We start from the raw sequence: 20370 nt of genomic DNA, 5'->3' as shown, positions 1-20370 counted from the left end.
ATCTGGATGAGTTTTATCCCGGTTAAATTAATAAAAGGCATTTCTAGGTGTTTCATGCAATCATCTATATTTATATTTAGAGATGAAAACCCAAACAGATGGTTCATTCTTTTCCACAGTGAGGTGAGGCGACCCGTCCACCTGACCCACTTGCTCCAGTTCTTCAGGAGAAATGGGCCAAAACTCCAGCAAACTACTGTGAGAATAAGGAGAAGCGATGCAGTTCACAGGCAATGCTATCAAACTGCTCTACGTTGTGAACGCCACACCAGCCAAAGCTGTTTTGGGTTTTTTTGCCGGTAAGACGTGGCTTTGTTCTTCTAACTACATGCCTGTGATGCGCTATCTCTGCAAACCGGATGGGATGTTTTGTAATCGAGGTAAAGCTCCAGCATGAAACTGGTGAAGCTTTCTATCAAACTGACTGAGAGGAACATCAAAGCACCGGCATTTAATGCCGAATTTTCCCACACAATTTTTTATGCAGTAAATATTTACATGTAGGTAGGATTTATATCAGTGCTATGCTTACTGCTAAATAACAAAGAGTTGGACATGTGTTTAGGAGAGATACAGAAACAACAAAGTACAAGAAAGTTTCCTGACAACAGCTCCTCTGAAATGTTAAAAAAATTCTTCTCTGCCTCCATTTTTAATAGTTATTTCCTAGAATGAAGCCATAAATGCATATTTTAACAGCTCAGAGGCTAAGCGTAAAATTAAACACACACTTAGGTGTGTCGCTGCACTGATGGCTCAAAGTGTCAGCCTCCTTGAGGGAAATTGAGTTGACATTTTCTCTGTAATTACTGATGAGCTAAATGATTTGATTACCAAATTCCTTATTGCTTAAGTTCACCTGGGGAAAAAAAAAAAAAAAAAACGCAACATCTGTCTGATTTTCACTCAGTGCACCGAAGGTCACTGCAAAGAGAAAATATTACCAGGTTTTTCTTCCTACTGCAAATATCTTGACACATTAGATATAAAACAAAACTAACTCACAAGCGTTCTATCATTTTAAAATTTTATTTTTAAATGTATTTTGTACTGAAGAACAGGACATTTGATGGGATATCCTAATTTTTCAGAGGATTGGAAACAAATCAGCTGATTTATTCTGCAGAAGACAGCGGCGTGCTTCAGCTCCTGATTAAACCCATCATGCAGGAAATGATGAAGCCTTGACACGCCAGAATAAGAAGGCTGGGCAGAGACTGAGAATACGTTAGATATGTACATAAATCAGCAGTGATTGTATCAGAGGCATCATTTTAATGAGCGCCTGTCTCAGTGATACGAAGCTAATGCGCTAAAGTATTGAAGATGCAGCGACTGGCGAGTCTCTGACCTTTACTCTCTGCACAACAAGCAGATGGATAATCCAGAGATTTTAAGTAAATGATCCCTTAACATGATTCTTTCCCTCCAAACACATTTATTTCTGGAGCATCCGCCTGGAAAATTTATAAATTTCCCAAAGCATTAGCTTTGAATTTCAGTATGTTTAGCAAATGGGTCATTATAAGGTTGTAGATTTTCTTAAACTGCAACTGAATAATGTAATTTCCTCCTGTGGTTCAGAAAATGCAGTCAACAAAAACAAAGTAAACCTCAGGATATAATCAAACCATCTGGTCTTTTCCAGGTTCAAATATTAAAATCTAATCTCAAGTGATTAAAAACGATCATTATTGATTAATTAAAGATGGCAACAAAAAGCAAAAACTGCTTGTCGAAAAACAAAGTTTATTTTTCTGCTTTCATAGGATTTTCTGGTGATTAAAGGATTTCTTTAAAGAGGTGGGAAGTAACCAGTTACATCTACTCAAGTTACTTATTTATCTAAGTAACTGTTTGGAAAAAGAAAAAAACACTTAGAGTGGATTTAGTAAATAGTAAATAGTACTTTTAACCTTTACTTTATCCAAATATGACCTACAGACAAAAACACACAGTTTGTGTTGAAGTGAGACCTCTCGTTTGTACACAAGCTTTGTTGTTCTAATGTGAAAAGCGAAAATAAACACTAGAAACAGTTACTGGAAGTATTACACCCATTTCTATCACATACTGTAAATAAAGTCTTTCTTCTGCCTCAATAAAGAATACTTGTAACTTATTTATTTGCATTTTTTAATTTCTGTTTTAAAAATACCAGAAGTTGCACATAATTACAATTTTTTTCAGCTTGATTACATCATTTTAAACCATTAAATCAACTGTTATGATCGATGACTGAGTACTTAAGTTGAATTTTTACAAAATAGTTTTTCACTCTTCCTTCAGTAACTTCTTAGATGGCTACTTTTTACTATTTTAGCATATTTAGTGAAAATATGCTAAAATAGAGCTACTCTTACTTGAGTAAGTTTTCGGGGATCATCTCTATAAAAGCAGGAGCTCCTGCAATTTTCATGCATTTGTTAATGTAATGCAAAAAAGAAAACACATCAGCAATGACCTTATAGACGCAATTTCTGCTGCCCATCAATCTGGGAAGACTTATAGACAATTTCCAATCAACTTGAGGTTCATCACTCTGCAGCGGCGAAAGTCATTCACAAGTGGAAAACATTTAATGAAGTTTTTATGCTCCACAAAACCTCAAGGTCAGACATGCAATGCTCCAAGATGCAAAAAGCCCAAGAGCTAAATCTGGGCCTCGGTTATAGTTTATTAAAATTTAAAAAAATAACTACAACACAATAAGAAAATAACTGAAGACAAAAGGTTTGATTGAAAGAGCTGCAGAAGTAAAACACTCTTCTTTATTAAGAAAAAAGACAAGAACACGACTGTAGATTAGTGTGACTCAAAGTACAGCTTAAATGTTTCAAATACATTCTGGAAAATACCAAAACTCAGAACCTTCTGGAATAAACACAGTTCCTTCTGTAGTTTCCTGCAGCATTTCAAGCCCAAGAGAGCAGGGCTACATCTGTGGGATGCAGCGATTAGTGGGTCTTTTTAACATCAGGAACAGGTTTATTTTTGGTGTCTGCATTGTTCAATTGCACTATAAGCTGAGGAGTGACTGGAGCAGTGATGGGTTCAGTGTGGAGGCAGAACACACTCAGAGCAGAACTGCTGGCATCAGAGCTACAAGGAAATACAAAAGAGCCAGAAAACAACAGATATTCAGAGCATCGATGATCTGACATTCTTAGACGTGTTGAACCTTCAGTGCAGCGTGTCGAAATGATACCAGCTTCATAAATACATTCATGGCCCGATTCCTCCAGTGAAACGTCACTCTGAAGCTGCAGGCCAGTGATGATCAACCTGTTACAGCCCTGCTCAAATGGGCAAATAAATAACTAAATTAACTTTAAAACAACTGTGTATGTCGCCCTTTGGTTTCTGGAGAGTTATAAGATTCAGCTTCGATTCTACTTGGCTATTTTTATCCGTTAGTCAGAGCAATAATTTATAGTAATGTTACAAAAGACCTAAAGCACAGGTGCCAAACATCCATACATAAAAATGGCTGCAAACAAAATCTGTTCATGTTTGAAAAGCAGAAGTGGAGCCTCCAGCACAACCAACAATAACACATGAAGTGGTTTCTGGATGTTAAGTCAACAACAAAACATTTATCTTTTCCAGTAGCCATTGAACAGAGCATGCAGCAGTAAAACCAGCTGACCTAACATGCTGGATCTCCGCTGCGGTTGCTAGGTAACAGGTTAGGCTGGGGTTGTTAGGTGACGGATAGTGCCTGCTGATTTGTGAGGTTATGATCAGGAGGTTTATGAAACGGGCCACTTTCCAGACACCAAAAAACAATAACTCATTGCCTAAAAACTGACTAGGTATTTTTTAAGTGTTGGGCTGTTTTTAAAAACAGTACAAACCCAAATGGAAGTCTAAAAATGTGCAAAATGTGAATAATTTAAAAAAGAAATGAATGATCTGAGCTCAGGAGAGGATGCTCAGCGAAGAAAACTTTGTTGTTGCTGTTAAAAACGTATTTCTGAGTGCTTGAGTGAGGAAGAAATTTCAGCTCATGCATAGTTACGACTACAGTATGCTCAGGTCTGAATTCCTTCAGTTTGGGAGTAAAACGTTTTGTTCCTGTTCAACCTGCAGCAGCGCGCGAGTCCTACACAGAAGCACAGTTGTGTTTGGCAGATAAACAGCCCAGTTTTGGCATGAATTCTCCCCCAATCATTTCTGCAGAGCTTAATTTGTTTCAATCAGTTTATTTACTTCTGTTTTATTGCTGATAAAGAAAGATGCTCGCCTCCTTCCTGCAGAGTCAGAAAAGGTTTTTTTCTTCAACATGATTTACTCCCTGCTTGCAGGAGACTTGCTCCACCAGTCCTTTCCTGTTCCCATTGCTCCTACACACACCTTCTTTGGAAGAAACCCAAACTCTCCTTTGGCGAACCCGCTCCCCTCGACATCTACGATAAACATTTACTTCCTCAGTTTGTTTCTGCGGTTTGAACATTCTCTGTTAAACTCAGACATTTGCAGACATTTCTGAATCTGTTCAGGCAGGAACGCAAACCTTGGTGATTTCTGCTACATGTGCATTTCTCTTGATGATAAATGTGCTGAAAATCGATGAACAGAAACTGTGCATTCATCTAAATTCATGTAGTCTAAATCCATTTTGTACAAGGATCCATTGGGAAACAGCTTACACAAACTAATCACCTCTGGGTTTACATTACAACTGAGGTCAGAGCAGAAGAGCTAGCTGCAGATAGGTGTAATTGATTCAAACATTTATTATGTGCAGATTAGGCAGACTGCCAAGGACGTGGCACTAGAGGAGCACAAAGAGCACTAACAAGGATATTTCATTATCTAATACAGTCAAGAGCTTTGTCTCACCAAACCTCCGTTTCACTCATAAAGAATAGTTTACATGTAACTCAGAAAGCAAGCTCACTTCAGATATAAATGTCCACTTAATGATAAAAACTGAAAAAACTGGAAACCGAAACTGGAAAAGGCCAAAGGTCGATCTATCCGGCTGTAAAGATTCACCTTCTCCAATCTCAATGAGTAATAAATCCCAACAGAAACCATTTTGTGTCTCGCCTCAATAAAAAGAAACAGAAGTGAATCATCTGAATACAAACAACTGCCAAACTACAAAAAGTGTCTTTTCTAATTGGTAATTTTGTAGATCAATACCTCTGTTTGATAAACTGTAATGTTTGTGCTAATTGGTGCATAAAAAAAAAAACAATTTGGGGATTTAACTGTACAGATTCAATTAAAACCACAATGCTTGTGAAACACAATACACTGTAAAAACATAAAGTTTTACCAGGTATTTTTGGACCTGTTTCTACTGGAAGTATCTTGGTACATTAGCACAATTCAAGTTTTGTTGTTTGTCTTTGTATCGACTTTAATATTTTTCTTTGTTCTTTTTTTGTTGTTAGTTCTCTTTGCTTATCTAATTAGTTATTTGGTGAATAAAAATTTAAATTGAAATAATACCTTTGGGCTTACCTGTACCAATTCAATGCAAATGACAAAAAAAAATCAAAGTATTTGTGGTCCAGTTTCTAGTATAAATATCTTAGTACAATAGAAATAATTCAAAACATGTAAGTACATTTTCAGCAAGAAATAGAAGCTTGTTTTAAGTCAGTAATTAAATAAAATTTATGAAAAATTACCAGTTCCTCTGGCAGATTTCTTTACTTATAACTAGTAATTTTTTCCTTAATGGAATCACTGACTTAAAAAAAGCTCAAAGTTTCTTGTTGCTGATTGTCTTAAATGCAAAATGTACTTATGTTTTGGTTTAATTACTGCTCTGAATGTGTTGATCTTTTATGGCCTTTCTAGAGTCGTATACTCCAGTTCACAATTAATCAATTGCTAAATTAGTTGCCGATTATTTAAGTAACTCATCATGAATAATCTGATCAGTTGCTTCAGCCCTAATTCCATGTTGAACGTGGAGCTTTCCTGACTTTGTGATGTATAAATTTATTTAAATAAACAAATCAATTTACTGCTTGGTTGAATTAAGGCACAAATATCAGGATGGAAAGCGATCAAAACAAATTGTTGAGCATTCTCCCATCCAGATTCTTGTGTGTCTGTTACAGAAAGAAGAGCGAGATAAATGGGAGGCTGCAGCAGCGAATCTGTTTGGTTCATAGCTGCTGCTGCAGCCTCCCCCAGAATCTGGAGCCAACATGAAAAAACTGAACTCTAGATGGAGGATCAAAATCTGCAGACAGGAACATCTAAACACCAGCAACACGTTTAGCCTTTTGTTTAGAATCTTGTTTGCTCATAAAATCAAAATGCTGCATTTCACCAGTTTTACTGTCATTATCAATAAAATGTGGAAACGTTTGCTACGTCACCAGAGACTTTAGAAATGACACAAAGCCACACCGAGTGGATAAATCAACAGAGGAGTAAGGTCCATGTAAACCATGGAGGAACAACGTGGCACTGCGCCTTGTTTCTGTTTTGAATCTGCAGCAGAGACTAAACATCTGTCAGCCTCAGAAAAATACCGTTTATGAAGCTGGAAACCAAAATGATTTGATCCACCACCTCAGGCTGCAGAAAATGGGCTTATACTGTACTTAAAGCGTGACTGTTTAAGTGATCGGTGCAGCTGTGATGTTGGAGTCTGGCATTTTGAAAGCCTGACCAAGAGGTAAAACCGAAATAAAACCTAATTCATATTCAGCATGGACGAGCGCGCAATGAGAACGGAGTCAAAACCAAACCAAACCAAACCAAACCAAACCATCCAGATACTGGTAAAAAATGTGATGCTAAAAGTGACAGAACCATCTGTACCGATCGAAATACATCGAACTACCAAACCAAACCAAACCATCCAGATACTGGTAAAAAATGTGATGCTAAAAGTGACAGAACCATCTGTACCGATCGAAATACATCGAACTCTGAAGGTTTAGAGTTCATCATCCACCTCAGGAAGCGTCCTGATGAAAGCAGCCATGATGTCAAAGCAACAACGAGAATTCACCCGAGATGGAGAAACTTCTCAAGGGACGGCAGACACAAAAACATGCTGCACCTCAGGAGCTCAGCATCGAAATGAGCAAAGACTGTCTGTTGGAGAACAATGACCTAACAAATCTACTGAAATGCACCTGTATCTAATTTCTAATTAAATGTTACTTCAAACATTTCACCAAGTGTTGTAAATTAAATTTTATAGCTATAAGTAAAATTTTTCTCCTTTTAGAAGTTCTTGAATGTCTGATATTATCTACTAAAGTCATAAATTCACAATAAACATCAGTAAGAGGAAAAAAGATAATCTACATGGACGTGGAGTCAGCAGGTTCCCAGTATTTAGATCTTAGGCTGAAATATGGGTTTGTATTTGCATAAATCAACATAAGATAAAAATGTAGAACATTAACATTACTTTACCATAAAGAATACAGTAATCACAAATTAAAAATAAAGAAGTAAACTACAGGCCTGTACAGAGTAAACAAGGATCAGACGATGGTAACAAGAAAAAGTACAAACACAAAAAAACAAAACAGATAAATATGTTCTTATACATTTACAAACTAACTTTTCTTTTGCGTTGAATATTTTGGTCCTTATAAATCATAACCACGCAGAGACGGTCCTCTATTTCACAGGTTTATGGTTCAACTGACCACATAATTCATAGACTTAATTACTTGTTTCAGTTTATAAATACAGCTGACTGTCTAATTTATTTTACACCACATCTCTGTTATTTTACACCACATCTCTGTGTTATTTTACACCACATCTCTGTGTTATTTTACACCACATCTCTGTGTTATTTTACATCATATCTCTGTGTTATTTTACATCATATCTCTGTTATTTTATACCACATCTCTGTTATTTTACATAATATCTCTGTGTTATTTTACATAATATCTCTGTTATTTTATACCATATCTCTGTGTTATTTTACACCATATCTCTGTGTTATTTTACATCATATCTCTGTTATTTTACATCATATCTCTGTTATTTTATACCATATTTCTGTGTTATTTTACACCATATTTCTGTGTTATTTTACACCATATCTCTGTGTTATTTTACACCATATCTCTGTGTTATTTTACATCATATCTCTGTTATTTTACATCATATCTCTGTTATTTTACATCATATCTCTGTGTTATTTTACATCATATCTCTGTTATTTTACACCATATCTCTGTGTTATGGTACCATATTTGGTTTTCTTATCTTTGGTAATAAATAGTTTTGTGCATGTGAAATATCTGCAGAGCCCTCATGGTTGGTATTAAATGGAAAAGTCAAAATCAGATAAAAAAAGAAGTGCTAAGTGCTAAAACACTGTTTTCATAACGACTGAGAGATTTTGATTTGTTTACAAAACATCCAGCAGAGAATCACACCAACAATAAAACCTCTTCAGATGAAAAATGTCAAAAAGTACTCAAAATATTTATACCTCAGCAAAAGTACTCAATTTAAATGTCAAAATTGGAAAATCTCTCATTTAATCTGTGTAGAAACAGCAGCCAGATGTTCTGCTGGCACAGAAGATTGATCAGTCATGTATCCGATAAAGTAACTAAGTTATTGAGTGCAAGTTTCTCGTTGAGGAGGAGCAACAACATGTTCCTAATGGATGAGTCCATTGGGAGAAAATGTAATCTCCGACTCTTCACACAATAGAGGCGGACGTATTTTATGAGGTTAGTCACAAATCCTGACTCACATGGAGTTTCTCAACTGAATAATTCTTCACGTTCCTGTTACATAATACACAGATAAGCACCTCAAGCAGATAAACCCAATACACACACACAGCAGCAACCTGTTTCTTCAGCCAGATTTCCCTGCCTTTCAAACATGAACTCACCGGCCTTCCCCTCCTCCTTGTCGGACCTCATGTCCTCCCCGGCTCCGGCTCCGTTTGACTCCACTGTCAGCTGTGGTGTCAGCTCTCATATCAGGTGAAAAAACAGAAAGAACGAAGGGAAACACGCAGACATGCAGGCACAGAGCGGAGCGCTCACCATTCAAACCTCACACTGCTCCACTGCAGCCGGCCGCTCCCAGCTCAGCTCCATCAAGCTCCTCCCACACAGGTAACCAGGAAGTCGTCACGTCACCGACTCGCTCTCTTTTATGTTTTTGTCTCTTAGTGGCTCTTCTGTCTCTCCCTGGACACACCCAGAAGTAGCCAGGACGAGACTCGCCCACGCCCGCCTGAGGTTTCCATCTGGCCCCCATGAATAAAGGGGGGGGAAGGAACCCAAAGCACACCTGAGGGCTCAGGTAGAGAACCAGGTGTGGAGCTCGCACTCCACCTGACGGCTGACCCACAACGCAGCAAACGGAGGAAATCTCTGCCAAGAAGAATAAAACCCACTCCAAACCCGTTCGCCTCTCTGAATCTGATGTTTACATCAAGACATCCCTGATTTTTAAATGGGAACTCTGGCCAGAAGCTACAGGAAGTCAAACTGGATGTTTTTAAAATGTAACTTTTGTACAATGTTGAGAAAAAATGTTTTTACTTAAGTGTTTCATATAACTGCATAAATAGAGATAACATTACTAGATGAAAAAATAAGTTTTATATATTCACACCCTCTACATCACAGGTGTCGAACTCAAGGCCTGAGGGCCACATCTGGTCCACCGTAAGCATTTAAAGTGGACCAGAAGATCTTAAACTGAATATTAAGAGTTAAAAGTTGTATGCTCATATGTTATCAGTCAAATAAAATCAGTTTTTCATTTGTATGTGAAACATCATATTGATGTTTCACAACAATATGTTGTGAAACATCTATATGATGTTTCACAACACCAATGTGAAAACATGCAAAAATAGTTTTTTAAGAATTACAAATTGAAAGCAGCGAAACTTTGACAGGAAGTTTGTGACCTGAATGCCTGAATAGAAAATGAGTTGCTGCTTCAAGACCTGACCAACCTGCTGTAATCCTGCTTTCCTCTGGCTAGAAAATCCTGAAATGTATGTATTAGGACAACAATGGAACTGAAAGGAGGTTTGGAAGTGTCCTAGTCAAAGTCTGGACACAAATTAGTTTGACCTGGTGTAGCATGAACAAGCCATTTGTGTTTATCTTGAAAATAAAATTTCAGATTTTCTCCATACTAGATTCAATTTACAATTTCAATCCATTTATTTATTTTTTTTTCCAAAAAGTGGATTTTATTTCAAATATTCTACAATTCAGATTACAATATTTTTTTGTTTAATTACAAGAATATTGTCATAATATTAGCAGAATAAAGATAATTTTACTAGAAGAAAGTCTTAAAATTACAAGAAAAAAAAGTCGTTTTAATGAGAAGCTTGAATAATTAAGTTGTTATTTTTTTGTAGTGGAGTTTTCATAAAATTATTACTTCAATCTCCAAATATTAAAACTTTATTCTTGTACTAAACAACTATGTTCTTGTATTGACTTTATTTTCAATTAAAAATTACAAAACAACTCAAAGTCCAAATAAATAGAAGCTGTAAAAAACGCCCGTCAAGCAAGATGGCCGCCTTGGACATACGGAAAGCCAGTGATGGAAAAAAAAATCCAGATATCCCAAAAATTAAACCTTAAACAAAACAAACATTTTATTAAATAATAAAACTGATTCATCACTCAGCCTTTAATTAAATTGAAACCATTTAGTAAAACTCAGATCACATTCCCTTCTAGAGGCAGTTTGGCTCGAATAGCCTTTTTCCTCTTATTAGCTGAAATCTTCATTTGAAACTGCATTGTGTATTTATTCAGACCATCTATGGCTGATTTCAAGTACAGTCCTGATCTTGTTACCAGTGTGACAAAAACACAAAACCTAAAGACGTCCTTACGCGGGTAAATACGTTTTCACAGCTCCGTACGGATAAAGATGTATGTGCAGCTCCTGCTTTAGAACAAATCGCCTCAGCTCTGTCTGCACACAGAGATGTGTTTATTAATATGGACTTTCTGTGTTATCTTAAACCCTGCGGGCGTTTGATTGCTTTGCCGCTTGTTGCTGACTGAGGTCAGTCAGTGTCGTGTCAGAGGAGCGCCGGGATGTGAGCGGACAGAGTAAATAAGCTTATTCCTCTGCCGTTTCACCTCTTTCTGCCGCAGGCAGGGAAAGGCAGGTGGTTTTAAGCAAAATTAATTCAGCCTGCAGGGTCCAGCTAGATAAAAACTCATAACAGAGTTTCGGGTTTATAAGCACTTGAGCGACGCAGCTGGAATACTAACGGGGAAGAATCGTGTGCATGGAGTAGTTTTGGTTAAATCCTTTATATTTGTGGACTTGTCAGGTGTTTACAGCAATAGTATCACTTCTGCTGCTACATGTTTAGCTTCACTCAAAGATCAGATGTGATCTAACCAAATAGTTGTCGCATGAGGCAATGCATCTGCCAATCACTCTGACTGCTCCAGGATCACTGCCAGACAAAGTGTTGCAACAGAAGCTCTGCTGCTGATGCACTGAACTTATCATATTCAGCACAGAATATTTACAATTTAATGACTTAGATGATAAAATTATAGAACATTTGGATCTTTTGTTGTTTCTTGAAATAAAAAAGTTCAACTTTCTCCACCTGATCAGAACAAATGTTCATTGTTTTGTTGTTGTAAATAAGTGACAAAACATTCAACATTGTCTCTCACGGTTTATCGAGGAAAACGGTTCATAAATACCATCTGGAACGAGAAAATCGATAAAGAACTTCTCTGGCATTGTAATGTCTTTCGTTTGGTTTAGACCAAATTTACATCGACTTTTAGTCTGTCTGTGAAAACTGAACAATGAATCAACTTCCACTTTGACAAGTCTCTCTGCTTTTATTTAAGTCAATTATAATTTGGTTGTGTAAAACTGTCACAATGAATAAAATTTATGTCTTCTTCATAAGCTTTAATTCAGCTCAATTTAAAAATGTATTTTGGGTTAAAAATAGAGAAAAAGTAAAAGTAAAAAGGTTTTAATGTAAAACACAACACTTAAAACAACAACATAAATATAATCGAGCTCCAGGTATGTCGATTTAGTTAGTTAGTAAATCAGTGGGAGGAAGAGTACACTTATTACCTCGCCTCTTCTCTATCAGTCTACAGTTTTTCTGATTTAATTTCAAACATATTTTTATTCTATAAAGGCAACACAAAGCCTCTGGTTAAACTGTGTTGTATGTGGACATTGCTACAGTTCCTGCTCAAATTATTCCTTATGACTCCACAAATAAAAACACAAAATTTTTCCAACACTGCACATACAAACCATTTTTACGTGGCAAAATCTAGATTATAATTTATTCCTCCTAAAGATAGTCTGAAGTTGGGGTTGAAAAAGTATCATGAAAAAGCGTTTTATATCAGTCAATATTGACAATTATTACTCATTAGTTTGTTGTTTAAAATATCTGAAATACTTCCAGTTTCCACTCCGTGTCGTCTTTTTTTTTTTTAAAGCAGCTATAAGGCACAGTGGAAAAACTTTAAACTGCTGCTGCGCCAGTTACTCAACAGGTTGTTGCTAGGTAACCAAAGAATGAGCGAGTTGCTAGGTAACCAAAGAGTGAGCGAGTTGCTAGGTAACCAAAGAGTGAGCAAGTTGCTAGGTAACCAAAGAGTGAGCGAGTTGCTAGGTAACCAAAGAATGAGCGAGTTGCTAGGTAACCAAAGAGTGAACAAGTTGCTAGGTAACCAAAAAATGAGCGAGTTAGTCGATTCCACCAACCTTGCTTAGCTGGCTGTAAGTTGAGTAGCTAAAGCCTCTCCTTTGCCTACATTTCCCAGAATGCTATGCGGTTCTGGGTCAGAGCTCAGTAAAATTTTTGAATATCCTATCAGACACATATGTCTATCACAATATTTATCATTATTGATCCAGCTTGCATTTTTAGCAGTATTTGTACCATTTAATTTAAGACTAATATATCTTTTAAAAGGTTTTGGCTCCACTTTGACTTCTTGCAATCTAAAATCTTGCAACATGTTTCCAGTATTATGAAAATGTCTTACCAATAAAACTTGTCATTATTTTTATTACATTATTATTTTGTGGGATTACCAATAAAAAGAATATTTCACAACCCTTGCAAGTAAAATATGAAATACAGCACACATAAAACTAACACAAATCATCTACACAGAATGTCTTGCTCTCTGTTTTTAAGAACTTTAACTGTTTGGTTGCAACAGTTCACATAATGAGGCATTTTTGACCAATGTTGCTGTTTGAATGTTTAACGTCAAGCTGCAGCTGACCTCTAAGCTACGTTGAATCCTTTCCACAGTCCTGCTTTTATCCTGACGCCTCCTCAGTTTGAAATTTTCTACTCCTCAGTGTCCTTACGCTTCTGCTCAGCTCCCTGTGTCTCTGTGTCATTCATTTGCTTTGCTCATATTTAAAGCCTGAAAAAACGGTCTTCTTCTGCGCTGCGCTCCTCTCTATCATTGGCACACAGCTGACCTGCAGCTCTGCATTAACACTGCTGCAACGTGTTGATAGAGAGCGGCATTAAGATACAAGCAGGGTTAGAGACGGGGAATCAGGTGAAAAAGGAGGTCATGGAGAGCGAGAATTAGTTTTTAGGGTCACATCTAACCCTGCTTTGCAAAAAAAAAAAAAAATATCACCAAGTATTTTTTCTCTAGTTTTGGAATAAGACAGAACTAACTCACAAGCAAATTTTCAGCAAGATATAGGAGCTTATTTTAAGTAAATAATTCCTTAATATTGATGAAAAAAGTAGTAGTCCCATTTCAGATTATTTAATTCATTTTCCAGTGTTATAAATGAAATAATCTGTCCGTGAAACTTGAACATTTTTATAAAAACTGAAGAATTCTTGACTTAAAACAAGTTCCTACATCTTGCTGAAAGTTACTAAGTTAGTTTTGTTTTACTTCATGTGTACTCAGGTATTTGCACTAGAAACCAGACCACAAGTACTTGGTAATACTTTGTGTTTTTGCAGTGTGGAAATAATAAGACGCTCGTCTTTCTGTCCTGTGGCACAGAAATGAATTCAGTTCAGACTAAAGACCTCAAGAAGTTACATACGGGTTCAGTTTAGTTGAAAACTGATGTAAAAACCTGTGCAGGAACATCAGGCTATAAAAGTTTGAGGTTCGCTGTGTGACTTGCGATGTCACCAAATGAGATTAAAAGTAAATTTTAGAGTTTCTTCTAGTGGATAAATCCGGTTTGCAAGAACTTGTCTCTTAAAATATGATGGACGAGCTATTTTTTTGCCGGACACTGAACCCACTTTTCGCTCCACTTGCTTTAAACAAATATTTATATTGTATAAAGATAACCTGAGTAAACACAAAAATCAGATGTCAAATAATGACGTCATTTAAAGCTTTTCAAGCCAAGCTTGCTGTCACACCTCCAGGAAAGTCCATCAAGTGTTTGTCATAAATGATAAGGACTGTTTTGTACTGATGTGGACACATTAATTAATTTTTTATCAGTTTAATTCATTCAAACTGGGAGGTTTTCAATCATTAACAGTGTATTGGGGACTTTTCCAGAGTATCTCAGTTTGATCCCAGAGTTTGACTAGGCCACTCTAGGTTTTGGTTATTTTATTATTTCCGCTATTCAGACATGAACTTTCCGGGTGTTTTGGTTTATTTTATGACAATGTTAGTGTTTCTCTAGTTTTAAGGAGATGCAAACTTTCTAAAAAGTTCCTCTTTGTCTCATCGGCCCACAAAATGTTTTCACAAAAGTCGTGTGGATCGTAAAGACGAGGATAGTAAAAGTGACTTAATGAGTCATGTAAGATTCAGGCTATTTTTTCCTCAATAAATAAAATAATCAAAATGGCGTTAAGTATAAACTTGGCCTATCTTTGTCTATTTCTTGCAGGGAAAAGCATTTCAAGCTCTTCAACTAACAATGAGAGTTTTTGTGTTGAGAAGAAGAAATGGACTCGCAGCTTAAAGATTACGTAACAAACAGAAGTAGTGATTTGTGATCAATACTTTAGTGAAGTGGTTGCATACTGGTGGGACGATTACTGCAGCAGACGAAATGAAAAGAGGCCATCATCATCTTGAGCTGCACTCCTCATAAAACATGGCATTTCTCCCGGTAATTGTGGAAGATAAGCGATCTTGCTGCGACGCTCTAACGGCCCATTACGATAAAACTGGAGAATGATGCATTTCAGTGAACTCCACGCCGATCTGCAAAGCAAAACTCCCCTCTGTGGACGTCTGGTGATCAATATGACACTGCGAAATAGGTGACAGAGCAGATTAGGCACTGGGCTGAGATAAATCCGGGCCTGCGGTGAATGCTAAGGGCCCTCATGGCCAGACACCAAGTGTTGTTATCTGATTGTTCTCGCCTGCGAAGGCCTTTCGCTCCGGAGTTCACCCCCCGAGCCGAGCTGACAGCTCGGCGTCCTTTTAACTGCCAGGATAAATCACCGTGCTCACTTCCTGCTGTCACCACGGCAACGCCTTGTAATTTGGAGCAACAATGTACCTTTGCCTAGCGAGCAGTCTGCAGTGCCAAAGTCCATCAGGCTGGATATCTCTGTCGGGTAGCACATGTCCGTCACCACCGTCTTCTGCCTGTGATGCACCGACGGATCTGCAGAGATACGAATGCAAGTTTTAGAAGAAATGTTTAAAATTATATCTGGACTTCTTCTTTGCATAAAAATCTGATGATATTTGCACAGGAGTCGTCCTCTTGTGCATGAATACGAGTCATTTATTTTTACCTTCTAATGATTTAACTTAATATTTGTTGTTTTATGTTGGGATTATTATAAAACAAACAACTTAGAGGATTTTATTAAACAAGAATATGTCAAAAAAATTAAGTAGCTTTACAGCAAGAACTCATTTCAAGTGAATAACGCCTTTCTATTGATTTTAAAAATTCTATTTCCACTGGGAGATTATTTCAGTTAAAATAAGACATTTTCCCATGTAATAAATGAAATAATCTGCCAGTCAAACTGGAATTCATTCATCAATATTAAGGAAATGTTGACTTAAAGCTATCTCCTACATCCTGCTGAAAAGCTACTTGTAATTTGGTTTTGTCTTATTTCAAATTTACTAAGATATTTACATAAAAACTACACCAAAAACACTTGGCAATATTCTGTGTTTTTGCTGCTATTTCCACAGATTAATATATTTTCTGTGAATAACATCACAGATTTGAAGTTGTCTAAAAGACAGAAACTGGTTGACTTTTAAGTGTATGAATTAATGTTTTCTTTCCTGATGATATGTTTAATATTCTGCAGAGCAGATAAAGCTGAGCTCACATTTTGTCTCACTCGTTCTTTCCACCAAACTCTGCAGGTAAAACTATTTCACTTGGCTGAAGTTCTCTGCATAATAAACACATAAAATATGCCACTAAAATCCACAAAGTTTTACATTTAATCTTTTCCACAGTAGCTGCTCTTTCCTTTATCGCTGCATTAAGCCCTCAGCTGCTCCCTGCATAACATTTCCCACCGTCCGTTCACGCTCCAGCGTGTCCGTTTCACAGCTGTATGGTAATTATCGGCGTTACTGACCGTTCCTCCCCTCTCGCCCCGCAGCATCACTCCTGACCTGTCAATAACTGTTTAGACGGGGCCAGGCTGACCTTTCCTTTGGTCCTTAATATGGAGATTGGGCGGCAGGCCGGCTCACACTCGGCTGCTCTGAGACTACTTCGCTGAGCGCCGTCAATAATGAGCGGGTCGTGGAGGGGGAAGCAGAGCGCAGCGAGACAAACTCAAAGGGAGGAACAGCTCACCTCTTAAAACTGCAATATTTAAAAGAATATATAATTTTACATATTTGTTAAAATTGTCACCATGTCGAGACAGTTTCATATGAGACAGATAACCTGTGAAAAAGATCGATGTCCTGCTTCTTGAGAGTTTATCAATGCCTGAAGAAACGCATCACTTCCGACCAAAAACAACCAATCAGAGCCAGGAGGCGGGCTTAGCGCTAGTTGCTAATGGTGGAGAAACGACTTACCGTTATAAGCATGGTTACAAGAAGACCGTTTATCCACCATCATGCTAACCAGCCGCAGCATTCACAACATGTTATGCAGTTATGTGTCGTCGTTATTGACTGGAAGAAAAAAAAACATGCTATGCTAGCTGCAGCGTAGCAGAGAGGAATACAGCTCTGGGTCGCAACTGGGTACATTTACTCAGTTACATTAACTTTAGTACATTTTTAGAAAAAATTTACTTAGGAGTATTTTTACCATGCTGCTTTTTACCTTTACTTGAGTAACTTCACTGAATGAAGAAGAAACTTGTTTTGACCAGAAATTCACTAGATACAGTTTCTGTTTAAGTCTTACAATGAAACAAATTGATTTGAGGTTTTGTATGACTTTATTTACTAATTAATTGTGTTATTTATATGAATTATTTTCCTTTTGATGTTTAAAATACCAAAATTTCCACTTAACTTTATATTAAGTAACTTTTAAATATTAAATGTAGACTCTACCAAATATTTTTGTACTCTTGAGTAATTTCTTGGACAGCTACATTTTACTTTTACTTCAGTAAAATATGTAGAAGTTGTGCTATTCTTACATGAGATACAGTTTTTATGCATCTCATACAAAACCCACCTCTGGAGAACGAGAGGGAGAATGAGCAGCGCCACACCAGATTCTGATTTACAACGCTAAGACCCGCCTTCTGGCTCTGATTGGTTGTTTCTAGGGCAGCTCAATATTTTCAGATTGTGTCTCATAACATACAAAATATAAAAAGGTATTTTAAAATAAAAGCTACAGATTTCAAAGTTTTATCTCTTACTGAGGTTAAAAACAAATATTCCAGTAAATAAATTATTACTTGCAGTCATTAAATATCTTCACATTTAGATGCACGTCTTCTCCAATTTGTCAAAATGTGCAAAGTAAAACTTTTCCTGACATGAATGTTTTTGTGGGAGGATTTTCTGACCTCAGAGGAGCTCATGATTAGCTGCAGTTCATTGTGTTTCACAGGGAAACACCCGACAGCGTGTCTGCTGCAGTAAGTGGGCTGCAGAGAAGAAACCAATGAATCAAATCAAATGACTTCCGCCTGGTTGGACCTGAAAAGTGAGAATTTCGGGGTTATAATGAGGCCAAACAGTGCTGAATGCATAGTACTGTAAGTTTTACTTTCTTTATCCATTTGCTCTCCACAATGTCCCTTTCAGAAGACATTTAGCTTTCCATCATGAGGCCAACAGTTGGCATATGTGGTAATGAAATGACGAATAAGGGCACAGTCAAAGTCACTGATTGCAGAGATTTTCTTTTTTCCAGCCAGTGTTTGTGAAAGAAAAAAAAAAAAAAAGAACACTTTCGGCTGTATTCAGTAAAACTCTTGAGTCCTCTGAAGCTGAAAGTTAACGCTCGCTCTCTCTTTGCATGACATGCCAGACGAGTAGACGCACGAGGCTTGAAGCTGTTTTGCAATCAAATGGGAATATCTCAAAGTCAAGCTGTGGATTAAATAAGTTCATAAGAAGCCATGCTGTCTTTTGTTAAACTTTTATCACAGAAGAAGATTCATGCATTTCTGGTCACTGCACATCAAAAATTAATGTTTGTTAACTTTTTACTGAAGAAAAAAAGTTTCTTACTTGTGTACTGGGCATTAAATGATGAAGATGTAACCCACATATATCAGAGCTACAATTATAAATCGGTGCTTTTTATCACTGCGCTTTGCCAGCTTGAACAGCAGGCGAAGGAGAATTTCTGAGTCACATAAGCAGCAAATACTTGGGACACAAATACACACTATTTCGTCATCCAGTTTACTTTGAAGTGGGTTTTGTTTTGGGTTTGCAGAAAGAAAATTGTTCGCAGACTCTGCCCTGATGCGTTTCCTGTTTAGCAACACCCCCTCAACCTGATCATGACCTGGCTGGTATTTTTTCCATGCAATGGTATTTAATTTCCCTTTGGGATAAATAAAGCATTTTTGAACTGAATTAAATTTCCAAGCAGCTCTTCTATGTCCAAAGTCGTGGTTGAGAATCAGGAAAAGGGAGGCAGCAGGGAGACAAAGCAGACAGGAAGGGCAACACTCTTGATTTAAAGGATCATCTACTTTCCTGACCTTTGACCTCCAGTTAGGGATCATGTCCAAAAGATTAAGGAGGAGCATCGTCACCTGTAGGGAGCTTAACGTAGCGGCACTGATTTGATATCAAAAGGAAGTAAGCAGAGTTATTCAGGTGTCGGACTGACATGAACAATCGGTCACCATGACGACACAGAGTTTTAAAATCTATGATCAGTCTGCAACAACAAGCTGTGCACTGCAAAAACAACATATTACCAAGTAGTTTTAGTTTCTAGTCCAAATATCTTAGTTCACTTGAAATAAGACAAAACTAATTTACAAGTGACCTTCCAGCAAGATATAGAAACTTGTTTTTAAGTAAATAAATCCTTAATATAGACGAAAAACAACTGGTGTTTCTGGCAGATTATTTAAATTAAAACAATAATAAGCGAAATAATCTGCTAAAAACTTTAAGGAATTATTTACTGAAGCAACCTGCTATGTCTTTTCAGAGCCATAAAACAACAACAGAAATTCAGGCCTTGTTATTGTTTTATTTGTAGCTTTTCCATTGTTGAAATGTGACAAATGTCCTTCCTGCATAATTCAACCAACAGAAAAAAAACCTGCAAATCAAAGAGGTTCGGAGCAGATTTTCTGCTCCATTATGTTCTGCATCTTCCTGTAAGTTTCCTCCTCTGCAGGCTCCATCTTGTTCATGACCTCATTAGACAGTAAGAGGTTTTCAAAACACTTGAATAACGCGCAGAGACTGAAGATGCAGATGCTCTGTTATGAAGCTGTTTTTGGTAAATGGTTGTATTTTCAGCTCTAATCAGAAAAAGTGAGCGACTCCTTAAACCCGGTCTGAAAAACATTTTGATTGGTTTTATGGAAATAACGCCTCGTCTACAGGCGGATTGGTGAAGACGTGTCAGACATAAACGTCTCGGGTTCAAGAAATAAAATATTTTAAAACTAAGCTGAGCCAAAAACAAAAACATTTATTCACATTTCTTACAGGTTCTCTGTGATTGTACCACTCATGGTGGAGTGAATCTGTTGTCTTATTTCTGATTTGTTCTTTTTCTCAACTTTTGTTGAATTTGTTTTTGAGCTTTTTACGATGTTCGGACGATTTCTCCTTCTGGTTTTAAGTACTGTGCAGTTTGGAGGATTTTTGCTCTTACTCTTTTACTTTCGGACAATTGTATCGATGCGTAACCATGGCAACAAGGCACTGTTGGGAGAAGCTGACCAATAATAATACCTGAACCTAGACCCCAAAATCCCTGAGGAGCAGCAAAAGC

At 37.1% G+C, this 20370-nt stretch overlaps 1 protein-coding gene across 8 annotated transcripts in view; it reads right to left on the bottom strand.

The window, feature by feature from the left end:
* kaznb (kazrin, periplakin interacting protein b) overlaps window positions 1-20370 on the bottom strand; it is a 165425-nt gene that overhangs the window by 30508 nt on the left and 114547 nt on the right. For all 8 annotated transcript variants that reach the window (XM_016670711.1, XM_016670731.1, XM_016670725.1 and 5 more), the window contains one exon: window positions 15493-15600. In XM_016670711.1, the coding sequence (XP_016526197.1) occupies window positions 15493-15600 (108 nt within the window). The remainder of the gene's footprint in view (window positions 1-15492; window positions 15601-20370) is intronic.

The sequence above is a fragment of the Poecilia formosa genome, unplaced genomic scaffold, assembly GCF_000485575.1.
Source record: "Poecilia formosa unplaced genomic scaffold, Poecilia_formosa-5.1.2 Scaffold2, whole genome shotgun sequence".
Lineage (NCBI taxonomy): Eukaryota > Metazoa > Chordata > Actinopteri > Cyprinodontiformes > Poeciliidae > Poecilia > Poecilia formosa.
Note: the sequence above shows the minus strand (reverse complement) of the source record. Positions and strands in the feature narration are given on the sequence as shown.